Source organism: Tachypleus tridentatus, chromosome 7 (genome assembly GCF_004210375.1).
Source record: "Tachypleus tridentatus isolate NWPU-2018 chromosome 7, ASM421037v1, whole genome shotgun sequence".
NCBI classification, from domain to species: domain Eukaryota; kingdom Metazoa; phylum Arthropoda; class Merostomata; order Xiphosura; family Limulidae; genus Tachypleus; species Tachypleus tridentatus.
The window spans coordinates 193,385,338-193,408,563 of NC_134831.1; the positions used below are offsets into that span (position 1 = coordinate 193,385,338).

Genomic DNA, 23,226 nt, shown 5'->3' on the forward strand with positions numbered 1-23,226 from the left:
TTTCAGAAATTAACTACATACATAATAGGTACATTACTTACAAGTTGTGGTCCAAGAATGAACTGTTGCACATTGTTCATCATTACATGTAACTACATCAGTATTATCATCTGCTGTGTACATCTTGGGAATACATCCATATTAGTACATGCTGTCAACACTAACCTTAATGTCTTTTCACTGCATACACCCATATTAGCATCTGCTGTCTACACTAATCTTAACATCTTTTGATTACATCAGTATTGGGATAAGTTATCTACACTAACATTAATATCTTTTGATTACATCCGTATTGGTATAAGTTATCTACACTAATCTTAATATCTTGTGATTTTTGCTACATTTTGTTACTACATTATTAGTCTTAGCTTTTTTCTTTTCTTTTTTCTATATTAACCTTAGCCAATTGTGACTACAACAATAATGTGTCAGCTTATTTGTTTGATTATCTTTAACTTTTCATCATCTTTGGCAAGTTAGGTTTCCAGAAAAGTGACCAGAAATAAGATTTTATTAGGCTAAGTTCCAAATAAAAATAAGGTTCTCTTAAATTGTATATCTTCATTATTCATTCAGTGATTTGGACAGTAATATTATTAGAGTGAATGTTCAACATTATGTAAAAGACGGTATAAAACTAAAATCAAAGATTTAATGAATGCAGACAATTGAAACACTTTTTTTTTAGTAGGTTACCAAATAAAGATTTGTTTGAATTTTTTACTTATTTAAAAAGTTATTCTTTTTGTAGTGAAATGATTATTCTAATCTCTTCATTTGAGGCAGGTATCAAAGAAGCATTATTTTATAAGCAATGATATATATCTATATATAAAAAATATTTAATATTATAAAATAACTTGTACAAACTTATATGCTTTTCATTAATAGGTACAGTTCAAGAACTAAGTCGATTTAAAAACCAATTGAAACTTGTTGAAGAGGAAAAAGAGAACTTGGAAAAAAAGTTGAAAGATGCTATGGTTAGTGTTTTTTGTACTGGTAGAAAAGAAGCATTATACCAATGAAGAAGAAGCCAGTGTTATAATATTTCTTTAGAGGGACAAAATATTCAGCCTAAAGAAGTGCTATATAATTTTTTGTTGATCAAAATGTTTTAAGGTTTTATGTAACTGCATGACATCACAAAGTTTAAATCTCTGTGATTAATTATTTGTTTGTTGTAATAGTTGTTATTGAAATGTTCTAACATATTTTTTCTTTATTGATTAATTCTAAACTATAATATGAAAATTAGAAATGTTTAACTTTTTTTATGGTACTTTCAAGATTAAAGGTGAAAAAATTATTTTGTTTCTTTAATATTTGAAAGATATGATCAAGCAATTAAAATAGCATACTTCTAAAACTAAATAATTTATTATTTATTTCTACTTGTGTAAGTCATAGAATATTACAAAGGGGAGATGTGACACCAGAGGAACTTTAGAAGGATGGATGTGATAAAACTATGAAAAGGCTCTATTTCAGCCACTGTTACAAATAGTGAAATGTGAAAGTACAGGACATTTGAAAGGTTGTATGTAATGAAACTATGGAAAGGCTCTGTCTCAGCCACTGTTACAAGTAGTGGATGGCGACACTACAGGAAGTTGAGTGACAATTAAAAGAACTGTATAAAACAATTTTTATTTTTCACATTATTACATAAAAAGGATGGATTTAAAGTGTTCAGCAGAGATTCATTTATAGTTCATCCCTGTCCAGGGTATTTCATGTGGATCAGAATGTCCCATAACTGAAGTAAATCTGTGACAGGTGGCAGTTTCAGGAAAGAATTTGATGTTTTGTCTTTCTTGCCCAATTTATAATTGTTGTTGAGTTGAGAACAATAAATTTATTTTTGGTAGTATTACTTATTCTTTAGATAGCTACAAAAGATACATGTTAATTATGATGAGTAAAGGATAACTGAGCCTCTCTTTATTTTCACAATTCTATTTAAGCTGTAGCTAATTGTCACACATTTATCTTTTAATGTTTCATTAAGCTGGTAATGTTACTTATCATTAGATGAATCATTGTTCCATGTACTAATGTGATGCATAATTGAGTGTGCTAATTTAATTTAGAGCTCAGGACTGATAATTAAATGATTTCTCTTGCTAAGAATTTCTTGGATCATGGCTAGCTAACTGTAAACATTGGATTCAAGTTAAGTGTGGTTTTAGTGCATAATGAAGTCTCATGCTCACCTTCTACAAAGTAGAGCATCTTAGAAATAGCTTAGAATACATGTATACATAAACACTGCATAAAGGACAGTGTTTTGATTCTAACCTGATCATGATTCACATGTGACTTATCCTGATTCATGAAAAAATAATTAGAATGTCTGGACAACTACTTGTCTAGCTAACAGAATCAAACATGTTTCAATGTTATCTTCCTTGGACTAGTGAGCTGAGAATTAAATAAGATGGTATTTGGGAGAAAAGCTTTCATGTACCTCAGGGTGTTTAGAAGAGAAGTTGTGCATGTTAACTAGAAAAACATAGCAATACTAGGTATGCGATAATCTGTTTTCCATTGTGAAACAATGCATACAGGGTTACTTCTTATGTGTAGTATATTATCAAGTATATTGACATTTTACAAAAGTGATGGCTAAGTCAGTTAGCAGCAAATAAAAAGACTCCATCCAAACCATTATTACAGAAAGTTTTTGTTTAAGTAGTAGGTGAATGATAACTACAAGATGTTTTGTTGAGGCTGTAAAAAGGCTTCATTTCAGTCACAAGTTACCTAGAAGGTATAGAAATAGTTAGTGAGTAAAAAAATAGCACAAATATCTGGTTGGTGTACAATAACTAGTAGGTATACAGTAGTTAGTAGGAATACAATAGGCAGAAGAAACACAATGTGTAGGAGAATAAGCAGAGGGTAGGTATACAAACACATGGTAGATGTACAATATAACTAGTAGGTACACAAATATTTAGTACGAACACAGTTAGTAGGTATACAGTAGGAGATAGTAAATTGGTGAAAAGAACACAAATAAGTAGTAAAAAGAGACCTAGGAGGAATGATGGAGTAACTCTTTGGATTGTACTAGCTAGAAGGAACATTAAGTATGTAGTAGGATATACAAGGTGTGTAATAAAAGTAGTTGTTTGCACTTAATACTAGACATTTTCTTTAAATTGTTTTAAAATTATGCTACAGATATAATTATTTACATCAGATAAGGAAACTATCTTTTGCTTTCAACTATTTTCTTTATGGTTGGGTAAACTGTATGATACATATTAGGTATCTCTTAAAACTGTTGTGTTGTTTTATTTTTTATGTAAATTTGATACTTGCCTAACTGTTTAAATGATTTTTTGATTTTTAAAAATGTTTTGTTGTTTTCTTTAAGGTTTTTTAAAATGTGTGAGACAGAGCTAATTATCTGTGATGACGAAAAAACCCACTTGTAGAGAAAATTATATACTTAAAAATGGTTGGTATGGGTAGAGGAGCGAACTAGTGCTTTATCTACCTATACCAGCTGTTTTTAAATATATAAAGAGCTAATTATGTGCTTTATGTGTACTTTTGAAACTGTTGTATTTTATTATGGTTATATACATTGTTTGGTACAAGTCTAGAAAGTTACGTTACTTATGAGATGTTGATTTGTTTTTTTTAGGAGGAACTAAACAACTTGAAATTTGAGGTAGAGAACTATGAAAGTCTTTTCAGATTGGGAGTATTTAGTGGATCTGGATTTGATGCTACTGAGGATTCAATCATTCAGTTAGGACTTAATAAACGACCTGGAGAAAGGTACAAACAATGTGTTTGTTGCATTTAAGTAAATTCAAAATCAGTCTCGACAACTGATAACTAATTCTAATAATAAGTTGCCAAACAATGATATATTAGCATAATAAAGTGATTTATTTTTCCGAGAAAATACTACATGATTTCATAGACCAATGCTCTTTTGAAATATGGAGTATGTTCTTGTCAAAATAATCACTCTAATATGCTTATAAATTGTTGTTTGTTTTCCTGTGTATTAGCTTAATGTTCTTTCTTAATCAACTAGATAACTACTACTATAGATTTTTATGAAATTATTTGAATTAATCAACAAAAGATTGATTCTATGCCTTGTTTTTCTTCATAATTCAAGTAAAATTTACATAGTACAAAAGTAACAACCTTAGTAGCTTAATTAAATAGAAAAATTAAGTGGATATCCATCCAAGATATATGCAGAAAACAAGTTCTGTTGTTTTGGAAAACATGCATATTATTAAGGACAATATTGTTTTTGTTATTAATGTAAATGAAGACATTTTTTAACTTTATGAAAATTTCTACTCTATTATTACAATACAGAATTTTGTACAAGTCTTAACATCATGTCTTGGATTAAAATACATTAAAGTAAAATCTGACAAAAAGTTTGTAGATGTGATTGTAATAGATTATTAAAAAGGTAGATTGATGATGTACAATAACTGCATATGTATGGAAGAACTGGAAATGTGGATCTATTGTGTGCTTTATGTTCCTGTTCACTGTTATTTTCATATTTTTCTATTTGATGTTTTTTCATAATTTTAGCTGTCTCAGCATGGCCAGGTGGTTGGAGCTCTCAGCCTACAATCTGAGGATTGCAGGTTCAAATCCCTGTCCTGCCAAACATGCTAGACTTCTCAGTTGTGAGGAACATTATAATGTGAATGTCAATTCCACTATTCATTGGTAAAAGAGTAACCCAAAAATTAAAGAGGACTAGTATAGAAAGCCCTCATGTAATTTTCTGCAAAATTCATAATAAACCAAACCATAATTTTTGCTCCATGTAAAAAATATAAAGAATTATTTGTCTTAATCTTAATAAAGAGAATATAATTTTTAATTTACAGTAGTGTACACAATGTTACCAAAAGAACAAATAAGCATCAAGGTGTGTGAATATGTGAATTACTGTATTCTAGTTCATGATTGTAGATACTTTTATACATGCAAAATATAATATAAATTAGTGGGAAACACTTGCCAAATTAAAATAACTTTACTATTAAAATGATAAAGCAATATTTTTGGTTAACAGTCCATCACATTACCAGTGGCAATAAAAGGTTAATATAAGGGTTATGTTGAAAGAACAAATAATGTGTGGCTTGAAGGCTCGAAAAATGTTCTTTAAACTACGAATGATTTGAGGAAAGTAATGTGTAAAAAAATAATAAAAAAATATAAATACAGTTAATCTTGAGAAATAAAAAAGAAATGTAGAACAAAAAACAGGTAACAGTAAGAAAATAACTAACACATGCATATTATCCAAAGGTATGTGAACTTAATTTAATAGGAATGAAGAATGACTGTGAAAATGAAAGAATATAAAGGTGACTAAAGTGAATGAGATTGGAGAGATAAAAGAGTGCGAACTTTGAACGAAAAGTTTGTTGACACAAAATTTCAGAGTGAGAAAGTATATAGTTTGTCTTTTGAAGATGAAAAACAGTTTTCTGACATTAATTTTTGTTGTTGCTTAACTAGCAATCTGATGATATCATTTAACTTGTACGTTGAAACCACTATTAATAATTTGATTCATATAGGTAACTTATCATTGGATGCTACAAATCTAATTGTTAGCTATCCCATAATTTTATCCCCTCCCTAAGATTCGTAAATCAAGGAACTGGTTTACCAATTATTTCTGCTTGTAACTGCTCCACAAAATTAATTTCATTGGTGACATTTTTAAGCCGACCATTTCATTTCTTCCTATTGCATAAAATACATGAAACATGTACTTTGAAATTTCACCAATTTTCATTTATTTGTTAGTGAACAATATATATATATTTACCATGAATATACAAATGCTACACATCAATTTTCCATCAAGATCATATGAAAGTATTTAAATATTACCAAGTTCAGCATTTTTCACTAAATCCCCCCCACATGTACCCTTTTATATCTTACTGAACTTGTATTAACCCTGAACAGATTTACTTCTAACAGCAAATTTTACCAACAAACAAAAGATGTTTCCACATGTAATGAAATGGATCCTTCCTATGCTTCACTGTTTGTTGATTACATAGAGAATCAGATTTTCTACACTTATCACTTCCCACTCTTTACAGACTTTGTACTGATGACACTGATGGTGCTACTAGCATACCCTTGTGGGACTTAAAATGTTTCTTACACTTCAGTTTCTTCTTCCATTCAGTTGTTACTTTTTCATGGATGAATTTGTCAAAGTGTTTACATTTTCTAGACATTTTTGTCTGCACTAAACGTTGTCATTTGTCAACTTCAGTACACTACAAAATCACTAATTCCCATTCTCACCCTCACTACAACTTTTCACATCCCTGTCATACATTTCAGTCACTTCTATACTCCCAATTCTTGAGACTGGACAGGCTCTGCAGTGAATAAATTGATTATGATTACAATCTAAAGATATGAATGATTTCTTTATTAGTCGTTTCTACCCCAAGTCTTTAATAGAAAAAGCCCCTCATCTTTACTTACCATCCTAATACCTCTAAAGTTTCCCAAATCACCAAACAAAACTTGAACTGATGACTCAATAACTTTCAGAATTTTCAAGTAATAGGCATGATAAAAATATAAAAAATAATTTAGTCCACAGTGTTAACCCAAAATCTACTGGAATGAATGAAGAGTTCTCTGTCCTTTAACTTTATCCTTTTAATTTCCGCTCTCTACATACATTTTTTCTGTACTTTCTTACACTGACATTTTGTGTCCACAACCTTTTCATTCAAACTTTGCACTCTTTTTCCTCTGCAGCCCATTTCATTTAATCACCTTCTGTTACTTTTATATTCTCTTTTTGCTGTCGTTCTTCACTCCCATTAAGTTCATAGACTTTTTATTGTTGTGTCCCTTTTATCAGTATTATCCAATGCATATGTTCATTCATTTTCTTACATTGTTGTCTATTTGTGTTATTTAGTTTACTTTCTAAGATTAACTGTATTTATACATTTTTATACTTTTCTTATTTTTATTTTTTACATGTTACTTTCCTTAGGTCATTTGTAGCTTCAGGGACATGTTCTTGAGCCATGTGATATTTACTCTTTCATTCTAACACTTTCATTGCCATTGGTAACATGATGAAGGACTATTGCTTGAAATATTGTGTTCTTATTTTATTAATCAAGTTATTTTAATTTGGTGAGTTTCACACCACTACTTTATATTCTATTTTGTTATTTTCTCATCTGTGTGTATGTGTGTTAAGTTTTAAAGTTGAATGTACATTTTCAGAAATTCACTGACTTTTTGTATTACTTATACTAGTTAGTGGTCAAGAATTTTTTTTTTGTGGGGGTTATTTACAGTCTAGTCTAGACATTTGCTAAAATTAGTACTAGTGTAGCTTTAAGACTGTGACAAGAAAATATAGTTTTGTGTAAGATAATAGTATTATTATGAGTGGAAACTGAAAAATTTATGTAAAGTACCATGATAAACAGTATCATCAAAAACATGACTGATAGATATTTATACTTTATTTAAGTTTACAGAACAGAGATGATGTTCTTACTAATCTGAAAGCTGAATTAGAACGTTGTTTAAGAAATGTGAGGACACGACGACTTCAAGCAGCAAATTTACAAATAGAACTCAGTCAGGCTGGCAAGGAAATGACTCGATGGCAGGACAGAGCAGGAAGTGCAGAACAGAAAGCTACCAAAGCTGAAGTGAGTAAAACTGAAAGAAAAAAAGTTTTACAAATATTAACTAACACAGCTGAATAAGTTAGTTGAAAATTCAAGTGACTGGGGTCAAAATTAAGGAATGTTTATTGAAGTGAACAACATTAGTTTTAGTTCTCATTTTATCAAAGATGTTTTGGTGCAATTATATGAACTTAATGTTTTGATTCAACAGTGATATGACAATATTTGATATCAGCATGTCTTTTAGAACTTGTATGAATGAGAAAATGTTAAATTCCATTTAAAACTTGTCCAGACTCACCATGATTACCAGTATTTTATTGACATTTTGTACTTTATTAATTTATAGTAGAGTCAGTTGTTCATGATGTATGTTTGGTACATATCCAGCCATGTTGTTGTCAGTTGTTCACAATACCTGTGATAATTTAGACTAGAAGCTTGGAGCCTCTTATTGTTTATTTGAAGTGTGGTCCTATCTAGGAGAGGATAACAATTGCAGGACTTTTTAATTCAAAGTTATTTTATTACATGATCATAAGTGTTTGAAGAAAGGTAATTTTTAGTATTATACAGTATTAGTAAAACAAAGAAAGGGCTGATTCCAGCAAATTAGAAAGTGCAACAGGAACAAGTTAATTCACAGCTGGTTATCAGTTACACACTTGGGATAGAGAAGAAAGTTACAGTTGTTACAAGATGTAACCACAAAATATAGTAATATGATACTATGGACTCAAAAGCAAGCCTTTCCTGTTTTGTGCTGCCCTCTATATGCAAACTATTTTTTTATAATGCATCCACAAACCTTCTGTACCCCCTGATGGAATCAAAGATTCCAGCTGTTTTCTGATGCAAATCATCATGCATCATCTCTTCACCAACAGAAGAGCACTGCTATCACGTGATTCATGTGACTTCTGTGTGTTGCAACCAAACTATCAATTCCTGTTTGGCAGTGTATGTTTTCAGAGGTCTTTTTTTTTTCTTTTTTCATTTTGTATCAGTACTTCTCAGAGTGATTTAACTTAACTTTATTTCAAGAATTTTTCATTTGAATTTAAAAAACATAAAGCATATGATCTACTCATGTTTTGCTGATAAATATTTTGCTTGCTTATTTCATATCAAGCATGAGGTTGGAAGTTAATGTTACCATATCTGGACATCTCATTTGTCTGATGCTGTAGTTCAGGCCACTGATGTGGGTGACACATTGGGGGAATTATTAGCACTGCTATCACGTGATTCATGTGACTTCTGTGTGTTGCAACCAAACTATCAATTCCTGTTTGGCAGTGTATGTTTTCAGAGGTCTTTTTTTTTTCCTTTTTTCATTTTGTATCAGTACTTCTCAGAGTGATTTAACTTAACTTTATTTCAAGAATTTTTCATTTGAATTTAAAAAACATAAAGCATATGATCTACTCATGTTTTGCTGATAAATATTTTGCTTGCTTATTTCATATCAAGCATGAGGTTGGAAGTTAATGTTACCATATCTGGACATCTCATTTGTCTGATGCTGTAGTTCAGGCCACTGATGTGGGTGACACATTGGGGGAATTATTAGCATTTATTTCTTGGGAGATTCAGCATTATATTGGACAACTTTTGTCTCCTGCTGTTGCCCTTTTTCCTCCCATGCCTTTTGATTCTGGTCAAGCTGATGAGCATTTTGATCATTTCCCACTCTGCCTTCCAAAGCTCACCATGCTTTCCCAAACCCTACTTGTTCTACTCTAGTCGAATTTGTCAGATTTATTTCTCAGGTATGTGTTTTTTTTTATCTGTTTGGATTCATGCTAAAAGTTTTGCCTCCAAGAGCAGGCCCCTCAGTGTGGATTCCTGTATGTGATGAGAAGGTTCTGTTCTTTCAGTTTACCTCCTCTGGGATTTAAACATCTACCCATGTGTGTGCCACAATCAAAGCAGGTTATATGAACTGCAAGGTGTGGCCTTTCATTCCTAACCCTTGGATGTTTCCAGTATCACTGTTTGGTCACACGAAAACATCATGTCATGGTTCTTTGATATGTTTTCATTGATGTGGTGAAAACCACGATGCTTATGAGTGCAACCTAGAACCACGCTGTGTTAATTGTAATAGACCACACTCCTCTTACTCTATTGCTTGCCCTAAATGGGTAGAAGAGAAAAAGGTGCATTGCTTGAAGAGTGTTAATAATATCTACCCAGAAGCTCAGAAGTTATTGTCCCCAACTTCATCTTGGACACGTGCTGCTGCACTCCATTCCACTGCCACAGTGGGAGTGTAGACAGATCTTTCTGTGCCTCTGACAGAGTCATTTGCAAAACATCTTAAGAATCTGGTGCCCTCCATAATTAAAAAAGTTGATGCATCTATGTCTACCTCCATTTCTGTCCCTACCACTCTTTCCAGTGACTGACAAGTTCCACTTCCTGCAGGTTCAGGTGTTTCCTCAGGTCCATCCTTCTTTGCAGCCCTGAGAAATAAATTGACCATTCGTTCATGTCCTCAGTCATTGGAATCTTTGACCACAGACAGAAACCTGTTTACTCAACCCAGGGCAGGATCCATGAAGGTTGACAGATTTTCTTTCATCCAATAAGGAAAAAAAATTGGTTGCAAACAGAAGGTCCCCCCATCACATTCTCCTTCGCATATATAAAAATGGCTACTCTGATCCAGTGGAACTGTCGATGTTTTCAATTAAATATAGATGACATTAAGGATTTGATTGGTTCTTACTCTCCCCTGTGTCTCTCCCTATTCTCATCGATATTCAGATATTCTGGATACCAGGCTATTTTGGTACTCGTGAGGATGAGCTCGCTGACATTGCAGCTAAGTTAGTCTGCTCTGGTACTATCACTGCCATGCCTGTCCCATACATGGACTACAGTCCTGTATTCAAGGCTCGGTTCCACACCAGTTGGCAGTCAACTTGGAGTGAGCAACATGATAATAAGCTTTTCCAACTCAAACCTTCTATTGCTCTTTGGCTGGCTGGCTTGCTTCTCTGAGGATTGGAAGTTGTTCTAACTTGGCTATGCATTGCTCACAGTTTTTAAACTTGCCTCTTTCTGATGCACCAATGTGTGGTCTGTGTGGCACTCAAGTCACAAAAGCACACATCTTACTGTCATGCCATCATTATGATTGAGAGCAACAGCACCATTTTAAACATATATTTACAGTGTGTTCACCCTTGACATTAGTGAGAGTGATAATGTTCACCTCAGTTGTGTTTTTAAATTATTAGCCAATCGTCTTTTTAACTCTGTTTAAGATTTTATTCCAAAAATTGGACTATGTTCTGTTTTATCATGATTCCTTTTTACAGATTTTACTTTTTACTGGCTGTTTGGCACAGTTGGTCCAGTTGCTTTGTGCCAATAAACACTAAACAACTGACCAACCAACCAACCCAGAGCAGGATGACAGCATTAGTGTATACCTCATCTCCTGTGGGTTTTAGATCTGTATGCTCTTACTTATCATAGTGCAAAACGTACATATCTGGACCAACAGTTGTTCAGGTTTAGTTTTGCCTGTTTTGGGGGTCTAGTTCCAAATCTCCCTTTTATCTTACCAATACATCAATGTTCCTGTCTTATCCTCACAACTCTTTTACAGTACTTCTTGATCCATCTCATATCTAGTGGGAGAACATATGGTGGACTTTGTTCCTCAAGGTAGCATTTTTGTTTCCATTGTTTGTATTCCTAGAGTCTTGTCAGAAGGATTGGTTACATTTTTTCTTACCTTTCCTCTCTTACCTAACTTGTCTGTTTCCTTTCCTTCTCCTCCGGATCCCTTGTTGCACCACCATCTATCACAGGTGGTACAAGACCTCCTTACACAACAGGCTGTTGCACTTGCTTTACTTAGTTTGGGGGAATTACTCCTATCTGTTTGTGGTTACCTAAAAGACCAAGGGCTAAAGGATGGTCATCTACTTGTTCAATTTCAATTGATATGTTCACATACCATGATTAACCATAGAATTCTACCTTCTTTCTTGGTGGTCTCTTTGTCTAAGGCTTTGGATTATCATGTTGGGAGACTCCAATGCTTACCTGCATATTCCTATATCAGAGTATTCTCTTCCTTGTCTTTCGTTTATTCATTGTAGGGTGGTTTACCAATTTTTTGCCCTGCCCTTTTGGGCTCATTTTGGTGCCATATGTTTTTCTGGTGGGTGGTGTGAACCTTCCCTCTTCATATTTGTGACTTTCACTTTTACATAGACAACTGGTTTCTTTTTACTTCTTCTGAACAGGAGTTGGCCTGTCATACTTGTCAGCTTCTTCTTAAAGCTGCTTGGGTGGACTGGTTGTTTGTTTACATGGGAGTACCATTCATTTGGGCTTATATGTGATCCCTTTAATGGATTCTCCATGACTGCTGAAACCTTACTTGGGACACCTTGGATTTTACCATCACATTTTCTTCCTACATTGTGGACAGTCTTTGATGGGGGTTGAGCAAAGCTCATCCATTGATGGTTGTCTCGCTTTCTCCTCCACCATCAGACTTACATTTGTTCATGGATGCATCCTTTCGGGACTGGAATGCATGGGTCCAACCACCAAGTAACTCCAGGTTGTTGGTTCACAAAGGAACATTCTTTTCACATATATGTCCTCAAACTCCTTGCTGTTCACTGAGCTTTGGACCATTTCTTCCTATATCCAAGAACTGTATGATCATGATTCACTCTGACACTTCTCCAGCAGTGGCTCATACCAATTACCAAGGAGACAATCAGTTGAGATCCCTGTGTATTCTCACTGTGGATCTTCTCTGTTGGTCCCAGAATTATCACATTTGTTTGATGGCATGTTGCATACTGGGTGTTTTTAACCATGTGGCAGATCATCTTTCCTGTCCAGATTGAGTTTACCCATTAGCATAGTCCCTTCATTTCCTACTTTTTTGGTGGCTTTGCAGTTGTTAGGGTTGTCCTGATATCTGTGCATTTCTCACCTTCGTTAATCACCAGTTCCCTTTGTTTTGGTCTGCAGTTCCCCATCCTTGAGCTTTGGCTATAGATGCTTTTAGCTACGATTTGTCAAACAAGATTCTTTATATTTAATTTCCTATTCCATCACTTCATTGAGTAATCTCCATCAACCATTCCAAACTCTGTGCATAGTCCTTCTGATTGCTCCTTACTGGCCTTACTGAACCATAGTTTCTTCACTTCCTACACCTGTGGTTGTTTCCTCCTATTCCTCTTCTCTTATTCCCCAACATCCTTCATCAACCACAGTTGTCAGTTCTGCATCCTGCACTTCATGTCCTCCCTCTTAATGCCTGGCTTTTGTATGGTCCATGGCAAAGAGATTCAGTTTCTCTCATAGAATAATATTTCATTTAGCTCATTCTATTCATTATTCATTGGTGACTGTGTATCAACAGAGGTGGAACACTTTTGCACTTGAGCCCTGTCTCAGGGAGTTTCAGCTTCTTGTTCAGTTGTTGCCCATGTCTCCAACTTTGTTTCATGGCTTTTTAAGAAGGGGTTTTTGTTATCTTTCATACCTTCTCTTTTTCTGTTTACTGCAGGGTCTTTCTTCCTCCTGTCCTTTCCATTTTTCCTGGTTATATTGGATTTATATGCATCTAGTGCTTGCAGACTGGGACATTAATATAGTACTCCATTTTCTTATATTACTTGCATTTGAACTTACTACCTCATGTTCTTTATTTTATCTGTACTTTAAGGCATGTTTCCTTCTCCTCTTGGCCTGTGGGCATTGTTGGTCAGATATTTTTGTTGTCGATATCACTCGAACACTTTACCATCAAACGTATCTTCTTTATCCAGATACTTCTTTCCCTCCTCAAACCTCAGTGGCTCATGAGGATAACTTTTCATTTTTCACTCAATTACTTTCTTTCTATTTTTTATATTTATCTAAATAGATTTTTATGCTCAGCATGCCTCTTGATGTTATATTGCCCACATTTCTTTCTTAAGGGGTTCTCATTCCCATCTATTTCTTCCCTGGCAAACATCTTCCTCTAGGGATTTTTTTCACTTTATTCTTACCCCTAGGGTTTATTGGTTAATGCAGTTAGCTTATTCCTCTTTGTCCCCTTCCAAATGAATGCTGTTCCATATTACCTCCCATCACATCCACCTTTGGAGGAGATTCTGTAGTCAGGCAATAAATCACCCATCAGATGTTTATCTCCCACTATCCCCATTATGTCACTGTGTCTACACCCATAAGGTATTGCCTACCACTTTTGGCTATACTTCACACATTGACGTAGCAGTAATGCTGGGTAAGTCTTTATAAGTGCTTTCGTTTCTTTCATGGGTCTTTGCTTCGAATTTTGTTTCTTGTATCATGCTTTGTGGCAAATGGTGCCTCATTAAGTATTTTTTCTTATGCGCTAGTCTGCACTACACTATTTTCATTTACATACTCTTTTTATACCTCACATGCTCACATTTGAGATAGTATTTAATGAGATCTCTGGAGTGTTAATAACCTTTTCAGATAAGCTTCATAAATAGATCTGTCCCAGACTGTATCACCTATGAATGGCATGGATAAAGTATAAGGGAATAGGTGCCCAGTCCTATCATGCCTTGATTGAAAAATTGGTATGGTCTGGTTTTCAAAATAGGGTTTCATGATCATTCGTTGTACTGCCTTGGGTGTAACAGTCCATTTGCACTCTCCAACACTCTTTCCCCACTCTTCCAGTAGAGTATGGTAGTCCTTACCAGTTCCAAGCCACTGGGGTCCTTGACCATTGAGATGTTTTACTGGATTGATTCTACATAGATGGTTATAACCATTCAGTTAAGAGTAGGACTGTGGTGTTCTGCCAGTGTAGATGACATACCATTCTCTGGATTTAATGACGCATACAACAGAGTGAGATGACTCAATGCATTTCACCCCTTTGATTAGGTGTCCTCATCCTACCCTTGTATGGATGTCAGTGCCCTGCAGGCTGGTTTTGGATATCAATTGAATCAGTCAACATAATTCCTCACACAGATTTGGGGTTGTCCAATTTCTCTCAGTTTTTTTCGTCTATGTCACTGGTCATGGAGGGATCTCTGTTTTTGGCATTCCCTTGTTTTCTCTTGCAACTGTGATATTATTAACCTTTGAATGTTTTGGACCAATCTCACAGTTATGGTGGTTAGTTGCATGCATTGGACTTATTTTGGATACCAGATGCCACATTCCTGGATCCCTTGTTCAGTGCCACTTCTGTGTTTTGTCATGGAGTCAGTCATTTCCTCACATTCATAATTTCAGAAATGAAGACAGTGTGAACCTCACCCTGCCTTTGCATGGATGTCAGTACCCAACTAGGTGGTTTTGGATGTAGTTGACTTACCAAGTATGGTCTTCTACTACCTACCCATACTGTATCATGGAAGACATCCTCCTTTATCTGCATTCCTTCTGTGGAATTGTTATTTATATGACTGGGATCACTTTCCTGGCTTATGCTTTCCCACTTGGATGTGCTCCCTTTCTTTTCTGCCATGTGTATTTATTTCTGTTCATGGTGAAGAGATACCTGTTTCAGAAGTGATGCCCCTCTTCAGATTTTTTTTTTCTTGTCTATTAGAGGTATCTTTCCTCTCTACAATTTCCAGACTTCAAAGTGATGGTTTGGGAATGTCATATAAAAGGAGTCACATGTGTCACATAATAGCAGTACTCTTCTATGATGGAAAGATGACTCATGATGATTTGCATGAGATTCATGTTGGAATCTTTGAGGCAGAAGGTTTGTGGCATGTTATAAAAAGTTTGCATATAAAGGGCAGCACAAATGAAAAATACTTATCTTGTGTGTGGAGGGAAGTACTTATTGGAAATACACTTTCAAAATAGGAAAATTACAAAGTTTATTGCTAATAAAGTAGTAGTTTCCTTTGGAACCTGAACTAGAAAATTCAAACATTTCTACATTAGTTGCAGAAATAAGCTTTTGAAAAATCTATTCACAAGCAGCTTCCAAAGCTTATATCTAAATAAACACAAGAGTTCATTGCTGCTAAAGTAGGAACCTTCTTTGGAATCATAAACCATGAAAGTCAAACATTTTTACATTGAATCTGTAAATTAGCTTTGGAAATGTGGCAGTAGCTGTGTATGCAATGTGACAGTATCAATGGATTGGTTTACTAAATATTTGTAAAAACTGGACAAGTTTTTTTCATTCTTTTCTCAGTATTAGAACATTTTGAAAAAAGTACAGAAAAATTTGCCAAAACTTTTTCTAAGGGATCTTGAAAAGTAGAATTATAAGCCAAAATGACCTCTGAATTTTTTAATGCTGATACAGCTACATACCATGAGGAAATACCATCATCCTATGAAGTGGATGGCAATAATGTATGTTTCTATTAAAATAAAACTAGACATCCATTCAAGTCATTATATTAATTCCTCTGCAAAATGAAGTTACAAATGAAAATTCATTGTGTTCCATTCTAAGATATTTCTCATGGGTTTCTGTAGTTTTGAGCCATTCAGACAGGTTTGTTGTCTTTGCACAGGTGACAAACTTTATTATTTACATGTTTTTTAAAGAAGAATGAGGAAAACATCACTTTAGCAATTTGTACGAAATGTTTCTTGCAGTTGAATTTGCACTGAAGAACAATAGTCTGTATGAATGACATTAGAAGGTACCACTGTGCTGTTAATATGCATTACAACCGCTGGTGGGTTGTTGCCATGCATTACAATAACCTCCATATTGTTACTGTACACCATAATTCCTCCTTTGTTGTTACTTTGCATTATGATCACAAATGTATTGTTACCATTACTCATGATTCCTCCTGTGTAACCATATATTACAATCCCTCCTCTGTTGTTACTTCACATCATAATGAGCCTTGTGTTGTTACTTTACATCATAATGGGCCATGTATTGTTACTATGGATCATGATTCCTCCTGTGTTACCATATGTTACAATCCCTCCTGTGTTGTTACTTCACATCATAATGAGCCATGTATTATTACCATGGGACATGATTCCTCCTGTGTTACCATATATTACAATCCCTCCTGTGTTGTTACCTCACATCATAATGAGCCATGTATTTTTTACCACAGATTACGATTCATCCTGTGTTACCATATATTACAATCCCTCCTTTGTTGTTACTTTACATCACAGTTACCCATGTATTGTTACCATGGATCATGATTCCTCCTGCGTTGTTACTTCACATTATAATGAGCCATGTATTTTTACCATAGGTCATGATCCCTCCTGTGTTACCATATATTACAATCCCTCCTGTGTTGTTACCTCACATTATAATCACCCATGTATTGTTACCATGGATCATGATTCCTCCTCTGTTACCTGTGTTGTTACTGTACATAATCACCTGTGTAACGTGGTCGTGGGCTGACTTGTAGGCAGGCTGAGTGGATTATTTAGGCTTAGTCATTAGAGTTTTGACTAATACTACATGCTGTTACATGAAATATTTATTTGAAGTGTGGATGCAGTGGGCAAATGGAGCACACAGGTACTAACTCGAGGGTTTACAATTAAAAGAAAGAGACTCATGACTAAGACTTCCAATATAATTGTTATTTAAGTCATCAGTTAATATTTACACATACACACATATACACACACAATTTATCTTTATTTGTGTTTATCGTAGGCAGTCATTTTAACTCTGTTAACATGCTGACTGTTTAAGAAAGAATGACATTATAACACAAAGAGCTTGGGCAAGAAATGGCATTTCTACTAATGATAAGAGACATCTTCTCTCCTTTTTCTTGAATGATCAAATCAGTTTGTAGTGCTTGCTAGAGTTTTGAAGATTTTGTGTGTTCTGGTGTCTGTTATAGAACCTTTTATACTAGTGGAGAGGTGATTTGTCAGCCTATTCATAGTGCAAAGTGCCAGTTCACTTCCTGTTTATAAATTCCTAAGCTCACTAGGACGCATCTTCAAGTGGTCAAAGTTTCTTTTCTGTTTACGAACAATAGCTCATACTGTACTGTCAGTCCACTATCCAAGGTTCTTTCTGGTTCATCATCCAAGTTTCATACCACTTTTTAATCTTAATTGTGCCTATTTCTTCAGGTCTAAATACATAGCAGAAATTTATCAGTGGCTTTCTCTGAACCTTTGTCTCAAGTAACTCTTCTGTTGTCCTTAATTGTGTCAGTTCTTAAACTAGATAGCATTTGATCATACAGTGACAACTTTCTTGGTATGTTCATGGAATTGTCATTGTTCTGTAAACATCATTGCTTTATAAATATATTTTCTTCTACTTCATTACTTCCTGTTTATTTAAATAATTATTGGAGACATCTAGATATCTAGCGATGCCTCACTGTACATCATGAGCACCTGTGTGTTGTTACCTTGCTGTTTGCTAACTACGGTATAGTAGATTTTGTGGCATAAAAATAAATGTTTGCTGTTAGATGAATAACTAATTAATGGTACTAGAACTACACTTTTCAAAATGATACATTTTTTGAGCTGATCAGTTTAATTAACTTTAATGTTCAATATCTAGGAAAAAATTCAAATGTTAGAGAAGAGATTAGAAGAGCTTTGTCCAAATGGATCTGTGCCTTTAGATCAGCATCAGAAAATGGTAAAAGATTTACAAGAACAAAGAAATGGCCTACAGAGAGAATTAGAAGTATGTTCTGATTTGCTACTGTGTATACAGTGCATTTATATTGATATATTTCCTTTAGGTTTTAAAACTTACTATTATATTTCTTTCTCTCTTTAATGTAAACTGTTGTATTTACTCCATAACATATTTTATTGTATTTAATTCAATCCATAAAATCTACCTCTTACATTTTACTTGCTTTATAAAATCTACTCTTGTATCTACTTAACTCTCTCAACAATGGCTTGGTCATTTGACTGACAATGTATCTCATTGAGGTTGTTTAAAGTTTCTATAGATATAATTCTTTTAACTTCCAGTATAGTGTGTATATCTTCAGAACATTTGACAGTCTTTCAATTGATGTTATAAGTCTTCACATACAAAAAATCATGTTTTATTAATTATTTTTAATAAACTAAAATAAACATTTGGCCATTAATGTATTGAGTGTTTGTTTTGAATAGTCCATGTGCAAAGTAATTTTCATGTTAAGACAAAAAATTTGTTTTGAATGAATATGATCAAACATTTATATATACCATAGAGGAACATCATAAACAACATGACCAAAAGTTTAGGTTTTCAATGAATATGATCAAACTTTTTTAGATATCTCAGAGGAACATTGTAAACAACATGACCAGAAGTTTAGGTTTAGAATTAGTATGATCAAACGTTTATAAATGCCTTTAAAAACATTATAAATTAACTGACCAAACATTTAGGATTTGAATGAATATGATCAAAGTTTTATACATTCCATAGAGAAACATTTGAAACAACATGGTGAAAAGTTTAAGTTTTGAATGAATATTATGAAACTTGTATAGATGTGTTAGAGGAACATTATGTAAAAGATTATATAGATTACGTAGAGGAGCATTATGAACAACGTGACCAAAAGTATGGGTTTTGAATTATTATGATCAAACATTACAGATGATGAACGTTTTAGAGAAATCTCTTTGGAAGATTATAAACATTGTGATCAAAAGTTTAGGTTTTGGGTGAATATGATCAGAATTTTAGGTACACTTAGGATTAGAATTATAAATATCTGGAACTTTGGATAAGCTTTGAATGGTGCAAGAGCCACTGGAATATTTGAAGTCTGTTTTTTTATTATATATATAGTGGGGACCCAGTAGCTTTGGTACTACAGTGTAGATTTCTTTTGTAACTTTTGTTAAATCCTATTTGTGGAACTTTTTATGTAATAGTTTCCTTACTATAGTAGAGTTCTTTTGTTATATCCTGTTGTTTGTAAAATTAATTTTACTGTTTTGTATTGTGAGCTTAGTATATTGATTTAGCTTTTACCAGATAACTGAATTTTTTAAGTTATTATTATGAGATCAGTGGCTAAAAATACTCCTAACAGTTGATAATTTAGTTTATTCTAATCATTATACAGTAGTTCCTCTTGGGTATGATCAGCCTGTCTGCCATGATAAAAAGTTGCATCTAACAGGAAGTCATTATTCAGAAGATCAATAACCAGATAATAAATGACCAAGTTGAAGCTATTCCATTTCACTATTTTCAGGGATTGAGCATAATGGTTTATATACCGTACAAGTAGTCAGATAACATAGTAAATTTATTCATTTATCACTTTTTTTTTTCTTTCACAAACATCCATGTATAATATTTTTATTATGCACTGAAAAGTTATTACATTTACTTGTTTAATAAAAAAAATTGTCCATCTTTGCATATTTAACAGAGTCACTTTTTTGAATCTTCATGAATCTGGCAGCTTTTATATCAAGAAGAATTTTATTACTTGTTTTCAGCATATGATTGTAGTGTCAATTTACAAAATAATGTGCTATAAATTTCAATAATTCTACATCAGAGAAACCAGAAGAAGATTTGAAACAAGATTCACCAAACGCAATAAAAAGTATATCCCATATTTACTATTATTGCAACTCAAAATAACCACAGTACATCTATACAAAGTACTGTAATTTTAAACAAAGAACCAAACATCAAAAGTTATGTATCTTAACTGAACAAAACAGACCCACATTAGACCAAGATTTCATTTTGAAACTTGAATCTTTTGATCCAATCTCTGAAAAGGGATCATTCTGCAAATTTAAAAGAAACCAGTAAAGGAATGAAAATAAATATCTGAATTAAATTATTGTTAGACTGTAGTCTGAGTAATCTGTTTTGAACAAATACTATATAAAATGTGATGTGCTGTATTTAAACATTTTCAAGTTGACCAAACATTCTCCAGTTTCTGTGTTTTATTTATTTTGTTGGTTTTGTCACAACTTTGTTCTATATCAGTATCCATGTCATGTTGCTATAATATCAACACTTTGAGCCTTTTTCTTTTCAGTGACTTTTGCAGCCTTACAGATGCATTGGAGCATTTCATTAACCATGCTTACTACACAGTTTAATTACGTTTATTACTCTACAAACTGTGAGTTAATAATTTTCACACCCTGCTAGTAAATCTTAATCAAATTTCTTAATGTCTAGGCCACTAACTCAAAATTTACTCTTCATGAAAAGAATAAACAAAGACAAACAACAGTTTCTGACTGTACCTTTTTACCTTTAGGACCTGAGAGCTGGTAAAACCAAAATATCTACCTGTATGTATCAAAGAGTTTGGACTTGAACATCCAAGAGTAATAAGATATGTGTACTAAGCTATGAATCAATTTCAAGTCACAAGACCTTTATTCAATTCCATACTGTATACACTGTATTCATGTGTCTCTCTAAATTGCATTATTGATATGAAGAAAAGTCATTGCAGAGAGGTTGCTAATTAACATTTTGCCCAAAAATTACAGTTGTAAGTTACATCTGTTAGGAAAACATTTGTGGGAGATCAGATGAATATGAAATCATTCCATGCACAGAAAAAATTAGTCTTGTCATACTTAAAAGGAAGTCATTATTTGAACTACTGTACATTCTAATTTTCTGTTATAATGATAAAAAAAATAGAAAACAAAATTCATAAAGTGATGATACATCTCTAGTTTTATCTCAATTCTTCACAAAAATAGCACAGTACTTTTCACAAAAGGTATTAATACTTCATTAAGTGTTGTATAGAAAGTATTTTATTAGGCAAAGAACTAACGACAACTCTATTCTACTACTTTTCTTGTATTTCATAGGAAGTAAAAGATAGGTTAGAGTACGTATGTCACAGTGAAGAACAGCTTAGTGAAATGAATCAGCATTTGAAAGATGAGATGTCTCAGATGTTGATAGACCATGATGAAGACAAACAAGAAGCTGTGAAAAGGTAAGATTCTCTAGTATAATAATTTCCTTTATGTTCTCATAGCTATTGGTTTTCCAGAAAATTGTTGACCCAGAGGTAAAATTTATAATTCTGGGCGTTACTCTGAATACCACTTGGTGTTAAAGATAATAATTCTTGGATGAACTGGATACTGTTTGATGGTTGAATGCGATAATTCTGTATTTGATGATTGGTGAAAGGGTTCCTAGAGTCAAGTACAAAATTAAATATTTCCATTGCTGTTTGTCAAGATGATTTTCTTTACTTATGTTTTATCTCTGCTTCTTTTCAATTTTAATGGGAACAATAGATACTGCTACAAACTTTCCTTGTCTTTCAGACAGGCTTTTGTTGTTATCAAGTTATCTCTGTGGTGTGAAAATCTTGCACACTACTACATAGTTTTCTTTAATAAATATTGTTAGGTGTACTTGAAACTTGTCATGCTCTTTCATGCTTCTTTTTCTCCAAATTTTTTTTTTCCATTAACTACCCTACTTTGTTTTTTATATACTTTTGGTTTGGAAATACATTTTCATGTACTATTCTTTTCTCAATTTGTCTAACTTCCTTCATTGAATAGTTCTTTATTTAAAATGTTTCTCTTTCTGTTTTTGTTGTTGTTGTTCAACACATTTTCAGCTCTTTTCTGCCATTCTTCTGTAATGTACTTTCATTTTTTCTTATTGTAATCTCCATTTTTTTGTCACCATTATAGAAAGCTCAATTTCTCATCTCAGATATGTGATCATTTTGAGTTACTGCTTTCACTTATTAAAAACAATAATATTAAATAGGCTTTTAACTAGATTTTTTTAAGATCATAAAGATTGTGACATGCTAAAAATAAATTTAATATCCTATCAGTGATTCAATTTACCATTTGTCATTGAGAGTTATACTGGTTTTGAGAAAATCTCATTTCAATAAATCTTTTACTCAAAAATTTTTAAAACATTTCAAAACACTATACATGTGAAGAATCTAATGATTGAGACTTGAGGTAGTACCATATTTAATTAAACTCTAATTAGAGAACCTTAAATGTGCAGAGAATAGAATGTATCTCATACTTATCAATGAGTTATAATGTATTTTTAAAGGTTATCATGTAATCCAACTTAACATATAAAAATGTTTTATGATAATGTTAGACCCGTTCGTTTATCTCAGTTGTTCCATCCTCTAAACTAAACTATTAATGAATAAATACATTTTAAAAAATCTTGAAGCAAGTCCTTATCATTTATGTATATATTAGACTTTCTCTTAAACTCACTTAAATTTATTGCATCCAAACATCTCTAAACAACTCATTTCAAAGGTGAACCACATTGTTAGAAAAATAAAACACTCTGAGGTGGAGATGACTACCACTCTGCCAAAGTTTATATTCATGTCCCCTAATCATACTCTTCTTACTGTTAAATATGAAAAAAGATAATGCAACAATACTGCCAATTCCATTTACAATTTTAAATACTTTAATCAGATCCCCCTCTAACTCTTTGTTTTCACTTGAAAAAAAAAAAGAGAGAGATTTCAGCCTCTCCTTGTATGACACCATTCTAATAACC

General features: G+C 33.1%; 1 protein-coding gene across 17 annotated transcripts in view; it reads left to right on the plus strand.

The window, feature by feature from the left end:
- LOC143257592 (uncharacterized) overlaps positions 1-23,226 on the plus strand; it is an 82,284-nt gene that overhangs the window by 39,185 nt on the left and 19,873 nt on the right. For 16 of the 17 annotated variants that reach the window (XR_013031950.1, XM_076516525.1, XM_076516526.1 and 13 more), the window contains 5 exons: positions 895-986; positions 3,662-3,798; positions 7,547-7,730; positions 18,253-18,381; positions 21,519-21,649. Coding sequence is in view for 16 of the 17 variants with exons in the window: in XM_076516525.1 (XP_076372640.1) it covers positions 895-986; positions 3,662-3,798; positions 7,547-7,730; positions 18,253-18,381; positions 21,519-21,649 (673 nt within the window). In the remaining variant the exon portion in view is untranslated. The remainder of the gene's footprint in view (positions 1-894; positions 987-3,661; positions 3,799-7,546; positions 7,731-18,252; positions 18,382-21,518; positions 21,650-23,226) is intronic. The other variant, XM_076516534.1, reaches the window with a different exon arrangement.